This window comes from Astyanax mexicanus, chromosome 8 (assembly GCF_023375975.1).
Source record: "Astyanax mexicanus isolate ESR-SI-001 chromosome 8, AstMex3_surface, whole genome shotgun sequence".
Taxonomy (NCBI): domain Eukaryota; kingdom Metazoa; phylum Chordata; class Actinopteri; order Characiformes; family Acestrorhamphidae; genus Astyanax; species Astyanax mexicanus.
This window is the reverse complement of record NC_064415.1, coordinates 1,888,371-1,901,881: the sequence shown is the minus strand read 5'-3', so window position 1 is coordinate 1,901,881 and position 13,511 is coordinate 1,888,371. Positions and strand designations below refer to the sequence as shown.

At 40.9% G+C, this 13,511-nt stretch overlaps 1 protein-coding gene and 1 long non-coding RNA gene across 45 annotated transcripts in view; one reads left to right on the top strand and one right to left on the bottom strand.

Moving 5' to 3' along the window:
• The window catches only part of sorcs2 (sortilin-related VPS10 domain containing receptor 2), a 313,031-nt gene that overhangs the window by 258,932 nt on the left and 40,588 nt on the right, over positions 1-13,511 (top strand). For all 44 annotated transcript variants that reach the window (XR_007440400.1, XR_007440398.1, XR_007440391.1 and 41 more), the window contains 4 exons: positions 9,127-9,306; positions 9,968-10,114; positions 12,769-12,871; positions 13,081-13,157. Coding sequence is in view for 5 of the 44 variants with exons in the window: in XM_049482681.1 (XP_049338638.1) it covers positions 9,127-9,306; positions 9,968-10,114; positions 12,769-12,871; positions 13,081-13,157 (507 nt within the window). In the remaining 39 variants the exon portion in view is untranslated. The remainder of the gene's footprint in view (positions 1-9,126; positions 9,307-9,967; positions 10,115-12,768; positions 12,872-13,080; positions 13,158-13,511) is intronic.
• The window catches only part of LOC125803927 (uncharacterized), a 100,228-nt gene that overhangs the window by 69,735 nt on the left and 16,982 nt on the right, over positions 1-13,511 (bottom strand). The gene's annotated exons all lie outside the window — the stretch shown is intronic.

Sequence of the window (13,511 nt, the reverse complement as noted above, 5' to 3'; positions counted from 1 at the left end):
TCTATGGACACAGGAATCAAGCCTTCTACCCCAGGTCCCTGAAGCTGTGTGACACAAGCACTATCTGCGGCGTCGTGACGCCACCCCACTTTATTTATTTTGAGCCTTTTATGAAACTTGGCAGGTCAGCAGATTTCGGGTGAAAGATTCTTCTAAAGAAAGAAGAGATACGCTGATATTTATACTCCTCTCTCTTGCTCTCTCTCTCTATCTCTTTATCTCCACATCGCTGTTGCATCTGCTCGCTCTCTCTCTCTCTCATCACTCGGCTGAGCAGATGGGTCACATTTTAGTCCCTTACTTGGGGAGAGAGAGAGAGAGAGAGAGAGAGAGAGACAGACAGAGAGAGACAGAGAGAGAGAGAGACTGTTACTGAGCCTGTGTTTTCCAGTATGAATTATTGAGAGTGTTATGAAAAATGCAGGAGTGGCTGTAGAGTGCCATCTCGTTTCCCCCCGAAAGGCCCTTTTAACGTTATGGATTAAACAGCGACACCAAAAACGCCTATTTGTTTGTTGCTTTTTCTCAAACAGTGCACTTACTGCCCATTAAACGCTCCCATTCCTCTCCTGCTCTCTCTCTCTCTCTCTCTCTCTCTCTCTCTCAGGGGCTTTATCTCTCTTTTTCATTGTTCTCCTCTCTCTCTATTCTTGACTCAAAGTTCATCTCAGTTTTGTTGTACTGTCAATAACAGTATCAGTACTAGATACTACCTTTACTACTAATAACAGCAGCAATATTAAAAGTCACAGTTAGCATTTGTATATAGTGGGTCATTGGTGTAACAGTGTGTTGAACATGTTGCATGTCATTGGTGTAAGTGTGGAGTATGTTGGGGTCAGTGGTGTAACAGTGTGGAGCATGTTACATGTTATTGGTGTAACTGTGGAGTGTGTTACAGGTCAGTGGTGTAACTGTGGAGTGTGTTACAGGTCAGTGGCGTATCAGTGTGGAGTATGTTACATGTTATTGGTGTAACCGTAGAGTGTGTTACGGGTCAGTGGTTTAACTGTGGAGTGTGTTACAGGTCAGTGGTGTAACAGTGTGTAGAGTATGTTACAAGTCAGTGGTGTAACAGTTTGGAGTAAGTTACAAGTCAGTGGTGTAACAGTGTGGCGAGTATGTTACAGGTTAGTGCTGTAACAGTGCGGAGAATGTTGAGGGTCAGTGATTTAACAGTGTAGACTATGTTACAGGTCAGTTGTGTAACAGTGAAGAGTGTTTTATGTGTTAATTATGTAATAGTGTGGAGCATGTTAAAGGTCAGTGGTATTACAACATGGACTATGTGAAAGGTCAGTGTTGTTATGATATTCTGTGGTAAGCGGTGTAACAGTTTGTTACAGGTCAGTGGTGTAACATCTTTCCTGTAACGGTATTTATTTAATAATCAGATTTTTTTTCAAAGGGCTTCTGAATCTACAGCAGTTCTCTGTACAGAGTGAATATATCGCTGGAGTTCAGACACTATTGTTCACACTCACAATGGCATTGATTTTGGCTGGTTAAGGTATGAGAGTGTCCTGCGGTGCGACGGAGGAAACATGCTCTAGGATTTACCCACACACCCCAGAGGACCAGCTCACAACAGATGACATTCGACAATAAAGACACTAGGACACAGCAGGAGTATATAGGTGAAATATATATGTCCAAATGTATCCAGACAGCCCTTTAATGAGCGAGTTCAGCTGCTTTGAAAACACTGTGTGTGTGTGTACAGCTTACACTCGAACTTCCTGGCTAAACTTAATTACTGTGTTCATTTTTAGAGCTAATAATCACACTGGCGAGTGTGTACTGTAGTGTTAGAATTACACGGTTGCTCTGGTTACGTGGTGATGTATCTACACACTGTGGTTAAATATGAAGACGAGAGTCTCTGAAAGCGACAGTTTGCTTTTGGCTTTTGCTAAGATTAGAGGATTAGCTGCTGTTCCTGTTAATCGGCTGCTGTTTTGCACGTTCACTACTGTACTTCTTTTCTTTTAACACGTCCCAGATTCACAAAATATAAAAGTGCTTCTCTTTCCCGTTACCTTGTATTAAGGCTCTCACAGGCTTCTGTAGAGGAGTTAGTGTACTTCTTGGTGAGAGATCAATGCTCATTGCTATCTTACACCCCACCAACAGTCTATTTTCTACTATTGTTTAAACAGCAGCAGAGCTTCTGAATATATCTACACTGATGGGCGTGGTGTTCTGGAAATGAGGTGTGTTCAGGTACATTTCTGGAGTTTTAGCTTGTTTATCTTGGTAACAGAAAACACAGGAGCTCCACTGACTGAATACAACCTAGACAGACGCCAACAGTCAGACGTTCATCGCTATCTCGGTAACACAGGCGCTGTGCCGAGCCGAGCGTACGCCCCCACTTATTACACACACATGAACACACAGCAGCACAAACCCAACTTTTACATCAACAATAAACAGAATAGTAAATAAAATAACATTGCTGTTCCCGTAAATGAGCTGCTGGAGCTCCTTCACAGCGTCAACCAGCAGCTCAGTTTCCTCTGCTGAGAAGAGTTTGTTGAACACGTCCAGGTAGCTGCACCGTTACAATAGCAATCCACCAAAGACAGAGCTCACCTGATCTACTCTTAAAGAGAATGATGAGCAAAAGACACTCTGATTGGTTTATTTCATGTTACGCCCAAAACTAACCACACCCATGATTAATTAGGAGAATTAGTACATGCCTTATGCACGTGTTGAGCTGCACAAGGTGTACTTTTCCTGTGGTTACGATAGCAAAGACATACTGATGCCCTAAATTAACTCGAAAAAAGTGTATGAAACATCTCAGCTGTTCTGTGGACTCTGTTGGACAGTAACTCTACGAGAATTATATTGCAAACATTTGTGTTTGTGTGTGTGTGTGTGTGTGTGTGTGTGTGTGTGTGTGTATGCTGGGAGCACACAGCTGTTCCTCTGCAGAGCTCGTAGCCTCAGGCCGTTAACACACTCTACTCGTCCCCCAACTAAACTAAACCTGACCCACTTTCACTAACAAACAAAGCCGGAGTGATGTCACTCTCAGAGGACACAGCTGGGATGATGTCATTACCCAGGAATGCTTTTATGATGATGTCTTGGTACAGCATGATGTCAGTGTCAGGGGACTCTGCTGGGATGATGCTAACAGAACCAGATCAGAGGCTTAAATCAGAAACTAAAATTAGAAATCGCATCACCAAACTACTGAGAGAGCAACTCAACCTGTTACTCAAAATTCACTAGTTTATAACCTTATTGGTTCTAAAGGTATAACAGATTAGTGGTGTAACAGTGTAGAGTGTGTAACAGGACAGTGGTGTAACAGTGTGGAGTGTGTTACACTGTAGGACAGTGTTGTAACAGTGTGGAGTGTATTACACTGTAGGAAAGTGGTGTAACAGTGTGGATTGTATTACACTGTAGGACAGTGGTGTAACAGTGTGGAATGTGTTACACTGTAGGACAGTGTTGTAACAGTGTGGAGTGTATTACACTGTAGGAAAGTGGTGTAACAGTGTGGATTGTATTACACTGTAGGACAGTGGTGTAACAGTGTGGAGTGTGTTACACTGTAGGACAGTGGTGTAACAGTGTGAAGTGTGTTACACTGTAGGACAGTGTTGTAACAGTGTGGAGTGTATTACACTATTAGACAGTGGTGTAACAGTGTGGAGTGTATTACACTGTAGGACAGTGGTATTACAGTTTGGAGTGTATTACACTGTAGGACAGTGGTGTAACAGTGTGGAGTGTGTTACACTGTAGGACAGTGGTGTAACAGTGTGGAGTGTATTACACTATTGGACAGTGGTGTAACAGTGTTGAGTGTATTACACTGTAGGACAGTGGTGTAACAGTGTGGAGTGTGTTACACTGTAGGTCAGTGGTATTACAGTTTGGAGTGTATTACACTGTAGGACAGTGGTGTAACAGTGTGGAGTGTATTACACTGTAGGACAGTGGTGTAACAGTGTGGAGTGTGTTACACTGTAGGTCAGTGGTATTACAGTTTGGAGTGTATTACACTGTAGGACAGTGGTGTAACAGTGTGGAGTGTATTACACTGTAGGACAGTGGTGTAACAGTGTGGAGTGTATTACACTATTGGACAGTGGTGTAACAGTGTGGAGTGTATTACACTGTAGGACAGTGGTGTAACAGTGTGGAGTGTGTTACACTGTAGGTCAGTGGTATTACAGTTTGGAGTGTATTACACTGTAGGACAGTGGTGTAACAGTGTGGAGTGTGTTACACTGTAGGACAGTGGTGTACAGTGTGGAGTGTGTTACACTGCAGGACAGTGGTGTAACAGTGTGGAGTGTATTACACTGTAGGACAGTGGTGTAACAGTGTGGAGTGTATTACACTATTAGACAGTGGTGTAACAGTGTGGAGTGTATTACACTATTGGACAGTGGTGTAACAGTGTTGAGTGTATTACACTGTAGGACAGTGGTGTAACAGTGTGGAGTGTGTTACACTGTAGGTCAGTGGTATTACAGTTTGAAGTGTATTACACTGTAGGACAGTGGTGTAACAGTGTGGAGTGTGTTACACTGTAGGACAGTGGTGTACAGTGTGGAGTGTATTACACTGTAGGACAGTGGTGTAACAGTGTGGAGTGTGTTACACTGTAGGACAGTGGTGTACAGTGTGGAGTGTGTTACACTGCAGGACAGTGGTGTAACAGTGTGGAGTGTGTTACACTGTAGGTCAGTGGTATTACAGTTTGGAGTGTATTACACTGTAGGACAGTGGTGTAACAGTGTAGAGTGTGTAACAGGTCAGTGGTGTAACAGTGTGGAGTGTATTACACTGTACGTCAGTGTTGTAACAGTGTGGAGTGTGTAACAGGTCAGTGGTGTAACAATGTGGAGTGTGTTACACTGTAGGACAGTGTTGTAACAGTGTGGAGTGTATTACACTGTAGGACAGTGGTGTACAGTGTGGAGTGTGTTACACTGTAGGACAGTGGTGTAACAGTGTGGATTGTGTTACACTGTAGGTCAGTGGTATTACAGTTTGGAGTGTATTACACTGTAGGACAGTGGTGTAACAGTGTGGAGTGTGTTACACTGTAGGACAGTGGTGTAACAGTGTGAAGTGTGTTACACTGTTGGTCAGTGGTGTAACAGTGTGGAGTGTATTACACTGTAGGTCAGTGGTGTAACAGTGTGGAGTGTGTAACAGGTCAGTGGTGTAACAGTGTGGAGTGTGTTACATTGTAGGACAGTGTACAGTGGTGTAACAGTGTGGAGTGAGTTACACTGCAGGACAGTGGTGTACAGTGTGGAGTGTGTTACACTGTAGGACAGTGGTGTAACCGTGTGGAGTGTGTTACACTGTAGGACAGTGATGTAACAGTGTGAAGTGTGTTACACTGTAGGTCAGTGGTGTAACAGTGTGGAGTGTGTTACACTGTAGGACAGTGTACAGTGGTGTAACAGTGTGGAGTGTGTTACACTGCAGGACAGTGGTGTACAGTGTGGAGTGTGTTACACTGTAGGACAGTGGTGTAACAGTGTGAAGTGTGTTACACTGCAGGACAGTGGTGTACAGTGTGGAGTGTGTTACACTGTAGGACAGTGGTGTAACAGTGTGAAGTGTGTTACACTGCAGGACAGTGGTGTACAGTGTGGAGTGTGTTACACTGTAGGACAGTGGTGTAACAGTGTGAAGTGTGTTACACTGTAGGACAGTGGTGTAACCGTGTGGAGTGTGTTACACTGTAGGTCAGTGGTCTAACAATGTGGAGTGTGTTACACTGTAGGTCAGTTGTGTAACAGTGTGGTATGCACAGGTCAGTAGTGTAACAGTGTGGAGTATGCACAGGTCAGTGGTGTAACAGTGTAGAGTGTGTTACAGGTCAGTGGTGTAACAGCGTAGAGTGTGTTACAGGTCAGTGGCGTAACACTGTGGAATTTGTTACAGGTCAGTGGTGTAACAGTGTTTTCTTTGGAGAGGAGGGTGTTTTTAAGGCTATTAATTTATTTTTAATTTATTGTCTAAAGTCTTGCTTTTTACCAGACAGTGTTTTCAGCTGAATTACAGTATAAATAGACAGGAAACACAGACTGAGCCACCAGGGAGCGCTCACGTCTCTGTTAAGAGTTTAATGCGGTTGAGATTAGAGTGACTCTAAATGTGTGCTGACACAAGCCTTTCAGCCCACACACACACACACACACACACACTCACACACACACACACTCACACACACACTCACACACACTCCTAAATCATAAGTTCATTTATTTAAGCACACTAGACTCTGCCAGCAGGACGCTGGAACGATCCCGTAACTCTCAGGACTCTGAAGTTCACTTTGTTTGGGATGAACCCTGAAATAAAACTGAGCTGAGAGTAACGGAGACGAGCCGGTTTCCACCAAACCTTTCACAACAGCTATGATATTTAACATTTGTATTAGTATAGGGGAGTACAGATATGGAAGGGTAGTATAGAGGAGTATAGAGAAATATGGTGTAATATAGGGTAAAGGGAATCCGTAGTATAGAGAGGATAAGATTGTGTAGGGTAATATAGAGTGTATATTGTAGTATAGAGAGTAAAGGGTTGTAAAGGATAGTATAGAGAGTATAGAGTTATTTAGAATATAGGGATGTATAGAGTAATTAAAGGTATATATAGGATAGTATAGATAGTATAGGGTTGTGTAGGGTAGTGTAGACGGTCTCGGGTTGTATAGGGAAGTAAACAGTTGTTTAGGGTTGTAGAGAGAGTATAGGAGTGTATAAGATAATAAAGAGTATAGGGTTGTTTTGGGTATTGTGAAGAGTATAGGGTTTTATAGATAGATAGATAGATAGATAGATAGATAGATAGATAGATAGATAGATAGATAGATAGGTAGATAGGTAGATAGATAGATAGATAGATAGATAGATAGATAGATAGATAGATAGATAGATAGATAGATAGATAGATACTTTATTGATCCCCGGGGGGAAATTCTTGGCATCCAGCAGCAGGTTACACAATACACAAAGTTAAAAAAGATAAAATATAAAATATAAAGATACATATAAATACAATCAAATAAGAAATAGAATATACAGTGTAAATGTACAGTCTTCGTGTGTGTGTGTGTAATGGAGATGGAGAATGGAGGTAGTGCAGTTGAACACAATAGACAGTGAACACCAGTTGATGTGCATAATGTGAGGATAACTGATGTCAGCCAAACAGAAAGTGCAAATACACAGTTATATAATAATTTAAATTAAATTAAGCAGTGCAAAAGATACGTAAACAGTGCAAAAGATACGTAAACAGTAGATGAATTAACTAGTGAATGAACTACTAGTGCAAAATATGGTAGAACTATAAAAAGTGTTCTAGGCATCAGCAAGTCTGAGAGTGTGTCCAAAGCTGGGGGTGTGTCCATGGTGTGGCCAGAGTGGCCGGAATGAAAAAGTTTCACAGAGTCTTTAGTTTGCTGTGCTGAGAGGAGTTGAACAGTCTTATGGCCTGAGGAACAAAAGACTTTCGGAGTCTGTCTGTGGAGCAGGACTGGGACAGCAGTCTGCCGCTGAATGAGCTCCTCTGCCTGGTGATGGTGCTGTGCAGAGGGTGGTGCATAGGGCAGTATAAAGTGTATAAGGCTCTATTTAGTTGTTTAGGGTTATATAGAGTGTATAGGAGTGTATAGGGAGTACAGGATAGTGTAATGTAGTGGAGAGAGTATAGGGTTGTCTTAGGTATTGTAAGTGTATAGGGTTTTATAGGGTATTATAGAGTGTATAATGCTTTATAGAGAGAATAGGGTTGTATAGGGTAGTAAACGGTTGTTTAGGGTTATATAGAGAGTATAGGAGTATATAGGGAGTACAGGATAGTATAATGTAGTAGAGAGAGTTTAGGGTTGTAATGGGTTTGTAAATAGTATAGGGTTTTATAGGGTAGTATAGAGTGTATAAAGCTTTATAGAGAGAATAGGATTGTAAAGGGTAGTAAACGGTTGTTTAGGGTCGTAGAGAGAGTATTGGGTTGTATAGGGAGTACAGGATAGTATAAGGTAGTGCAGAGAGTATAGGGTTGACTTAGGTATTGTAAAGAGTATAGGGTTTTATAGGGTAGTATAGAGTGTATAATGCTTTATAGAGAAAATAGGATTGTAAAGGGTAGTAAACGGTTGTTTAGGGTCGTAGAGAGAGTATAGGGTTGTATAGGGAGTACAGGGTAGTATAATGTAGTACAGAGAGTATAGGGTTGTCTTAGGTATTGTAAAGAGTATAGGGTTTTATAGGGTAGTATAGAGTGTATAATGCTTTATAGAGAAAATAGGGTTGTATAGGGTAGTAAAAGGTTGTTTAGAGTCGTAGAGAGAGTATTGGGTTGTATAGGGAGTACAGGATAGTATAAGGTAGTGCAGAGAGTATAGGGTTGACTTAGGTATTGTAAAGAGTATATAGGGTAGTATAGAGTGTATAAGGCTTTATAGAGAGTACAGGATTGTCTAGGGTAGGAAAGGGTTGTGTAAGATATAAAATAAATAAAAGCTTTTATAGGGTAGTATAAAGAGTATAGGGTAGTATAGACTGTATGTGGTTGTATAAAATTGTCAATGGGGTATAGAGAGTATAGGACAGTGTAGAGTTTTGTGGAATAGTATAGTGTAGTATAGAGTACTATAGCCTTATATAGCAGCTATAGAGGAAGTATATGATATTATAAGTACTATAGGGCAGTATAGGGTAGTGTAGGGACTGTATATTGTGTATATTGTGTATATCTCAGGCAATAAATGTAGATATATTTGTATATTGTATTATTGAGTGAGAGGCAGAAGATGCTATAGTGATCTATAGTGTTGATCTGTGCTGTTAAACCTGTTCTCCCAGTTTAACTGGGATTAATTAGCCCACACAGAATCCCAGAACTCCCAGTAAAGAACATCTTTAATGTGTGTTTAAAGAGCCGGGCTGCTCAGAGTACCATTACTCACTGTAGTACTGTGCCCTGTGGTACCTAGGGGGCAGTATGGGACACTAATGGGCATTTAAAGATGTTTTATTGCTGTAATATTTTACTTTCTGCTCTCTCTCTCTCCCTATCTCTCTCTCTCTCTCTGTCTCTCTCTGTCTCTTTCTCTCTCTGCAGGATGTGCAGGTGGTGAGTACGGATGAGAATCAGGTTCTGCTGGCGCTGCAGGAGTGGTATCAGACGGAGACGTATAACCTGTACGAGTCGGACCCGCAGGGCTTTTATTACTCGCTGGTTCTGGAGAACGTCCGCAGCACCAAACAGCCCGAGGAGAACGTTCTGATCGACGTTCTGGAGGTCGGGAACTGATTTAAACCAATGGTTTTGGACCATATTTACATTTCCACCTATAGGTTTAGTCATATTTGGCGCTTCTTCAGTTGTATACTGGAGCTATAGGAGGATAATGTTGATAACAGCTAATAGAAGCTTATGTGCACCAATTAGTATGGTGCTAAAGGCTAAATGCTAAATCACCACACACTCTCCTCAAAGTGAATAAACCCAAAATCAGAAGACATTGGGATAACATGAAAATGTTCCCAAATATCAGTACGTAATTTATCAGTATCAGTACTTCATTTTACAATAAACTACATGCAATACTGAAAGAATTTTAAAAATATATATTTTCCTCTTTTTTGATAGCGCACATTAAGTTGTACGGTCTCTATTACTTTATACGTATTAACATTCCAACAAATAAAGTTTACCTAATGTTCAAGTAATATTCAACTACAAATCACTTAATGTTCAACTAACATTCAACTAAAATTCACCTAACGTTCAAGGATTGTTCAACTAATGTTTAACTAACATTCAACTAACATTAAAGGCAACATTTACCTAATGGTCAACTAACATTCAACTAATTCAGCTAACATTCAACTAAAGTTCAAGCGATGTTCAACTAAAATTTAACTTGAGTTAACTCAGCCCTCTGCATTGTCTTTTTCAGGTGCGCGGGATCAAAGGCGTCTTCTTAGCCAATCAGAAAGTAGACGGCAAGGTGACCACTCTCATCACCTACAACAAGGGGCGGGACTGGGAACCACTGACTCCTCCCACCACTGATCTGAACGGCAAAAGTGTGAACTGCAAAGAGGTAGAAACTGTATATAGATGTATTGTGATTATAATAAAAATGATAGAAGCCTATTCCAGACACCTAAAAAATATATCCTGTTATTTTCTTTTTAATAGATGGGAGGGTGTAACATAGCAATAAGCATTGTACCTTGCACAGGGTGTAAGATAGGGTCCTGTATCATCCCGTCATTGTTTTTAGATACTGTGTTCTTCTGAGATATTTTTTGTATGTAATTTTTGTACCCTACTGTACTCTACTGTAATATACTGTACTCTACTGTACTCTACTGTACTCTACTGTAATATACTGTACTCTACTGTACTCTACTCTACTGTACTCTACTCTACTGTACTCTACTGTAATATACTGTACTCTACTGTACTCTACTCTACTGTACTCTACTGTACTGCAATTTAATCAACTTTACTTTACTCTACCGTACTGTACTGTACTTTACTCTACTGTACTCTACTGTACTGTACTCTAATCAACTGCACTGTAGTGTACTGTACTCTACTGTACTGTAGTGTACCGCACTCTACTGCACTGTACTCGACTGTACCGCACTCTACTGTACTCTACTGTACTGTAGTGTACCGCACTCTACTGCACTGTACTCTACTGCACTGTACTCGACTGTACCGCACTCTACTGTACTCTACTGTACTGTAGTGTACCGCACTCTACTGCACTGTACTCGACTGTACTCTACTGTACTGTAGTGTACCGCACTCTACTGTACCGCACTCTACTGTACTCTACTGTACTGTAGTGTACCGCACTCTACTGCACTGTACTCGACTGTACTCTACTGTACTGTAGTGTACCGCACTCTACTGCACTGTACTCTACTGCACTGTACTCGACTGTACCGCACTCTACTGTACTCTACTGTACTGTAGTGTACCGCACTCTACTGCACTGTACTCGACTGTACTCTACTGTACTGTAGTGTACCACACTCTACTGTACCGCACTCTACTGTACTCTACTGTACTGTAGTGTACCGCACTCTACTGCACTGTACTCGACTGTACCGCACTCTACTGTACCGCACTCTACTGCACTGTACTCGACTGTACCGCACTCTACTGTACCACACTCTACTGTACTCTACTGTACTGTAGTGTACCGCACTCTACTGCACTGTACTCGACTGTACCGCACTCTACTGTACCGCACTCTACTGCACTGTACTCGACTGTACCGCACTCTACTGTACCGCACTCTACTGTACTCTACTGTACTGTAGTGTACCGCACTCTACTGCACTGTACTTGACTGTACCGCACTCTACTGTACCGCACTCTACTGTACTCTACTGTACTGTAGTGTACCGCACTCTACTGCACTGTACTTGACTGTACCGCACTCTACTGTACTCTACTGTACTGTAGTGTACCGCACTGTACTTGACTGTACCGCACTCTACTGTACTCTACTGTACTGTAGTGTACTCTACTGTACTGAATTTGATACCGTTTCCTGAGAACTCAGAATAATGATGTACAGTTATAAAGAAAAGGTTTGAGGAGCAGATTGTGATTCACTCTTCCCCTCCGAGCTTCACACTGATGTTCTGATCTGCTGTGGTTCCGCTGGTTCTGAGTGTGAATATGTTCTGTGTTGTGTTCTCCAGGCTGTGTGTGGGCGGCCTGTCTACCGTACTTACCTAAACACACACACACACACACCAACAAACCCAGTAACCCCTCACAGCTTGAGTTTGACTCAGCTGTAACTTTGGGGGAGCGTGGGTAGTGGATATTGTTATTATTTGTTATTTATTATTATTATAATTATTATTATTATTATTTGGTGTTTTCAATAGCAGTACGTTATAATCAGTATAACACCAATGATCAACCAAAAACACATTTACAAAAATAAATAAACTATACTGTCAAACATAATAATACTTTTTAACATTTTCTTTTTTACCTCAATCAATTTGCTTTGAAACTTTTGTCTCTGGAATCACTCTGGAAGACTCCATTTCCCATGATACACCTCCCTCTGTCATATGTTCACCATTCACCAATCAGAGACAGCAGTTCTGTTCCCTTTATATCTCATTATCCTGTGTATATACAGAATAACTCTTTGTTTCAAACTCTTAACTCTTAACTTGGCGAAGTATTGCCAACTCAACTATATATTTATTAGTCTGTATTTGTCCTTTTTATTCCATTTAAGTTTTACTTATTTAGGATTTTTTTAGATATCCTATTCCAGTTTCTAGTTGAATGTTCGTAATAATTTTTAAATCATTGCTCTTTAAAATGGTGAAATTGCATTATTATGCTGTTATATTATTATATTAGCAAAAAATGTATTATTACAACTTTATTTATAATATTTTGTCCATAATGTTGACTTCAATTGGAAGTTATGATTTGGACCCCTGCCTTCGCAGAGCAGCTTCTCTTTATTATTTTGAATATTTTGATTTTTGCCATTTTTTATATTTATTTTACTAGTTTTAAGATTGCAAAATTTCCAAGTTTCATTAGTTAGGATCACTGGTAGACCTGTGAAGCTCCACCACACAGTCAAACATGCCTCAACACGCTTGGAGGAGAACAAAAACTGCCTACTAACTGCTTAATAACAGGTTTATATTAATACAAATTAAAAGTCTCTCTCTGTTTTTCTCTCTCCCTCCATAGCCAGACTGTCACCTTCACCTCCACCTGAGATGGGCTGATAATCCCTACGTTTCTGGAACTGTTCATACTAAAGACTCCGCCCCCGGGCTCATCATGGGTGCAGGTGAGTCCTCCAGTATATGTTTACCTGGACAGGTGTGTCTCTGATGTAAATGCATGTGAATATTTATGGTTTTAAGAGCGTTATCCAGGTTTTTGCTACAGTAACTCTTCTAGTATAGATTTACTCCAGATGTTGGAACTTCTGGAACATTGTTGATTGTTTAAAGAGGATTTGATTGCACTCAGGTCCTTTGTATCCGTGTTTTTCAGGTAATCTTGGTTCTCAGCTGGTGGAGTATAAGGAGGAGATGTACATCACCGCAGACTGTGGGAGGAGCTGGAGACAGGTGAGGCCGTGTGGACGCACCTGAGTCCTGTTAGTCCTGTTCACACCTGGTATGGTTCATCTTAACTCTGTGTAGAAAGGGAGATTGAGCTTAATTTGAGGGTCATCATAATTACAGATCTTTTTTGTGGTGACAGAGTTTCAGTCAGTGAGTTTATTAGAGTTTATGAGAATTTCTTCACTTGAACATTTCTTATTTCAAGACGTTTAACTAAGAATACCGTATTTTTCGGACTATAAGGCGCACTTAAAAACTTTTAATTTTCACAAAAATTGACAGTGCGTCTTATAATACGGTGCGCCTTTTGTATGGATTTTACTCGTCAGGTTGTAAGGAGCAGTAAACACACACTCC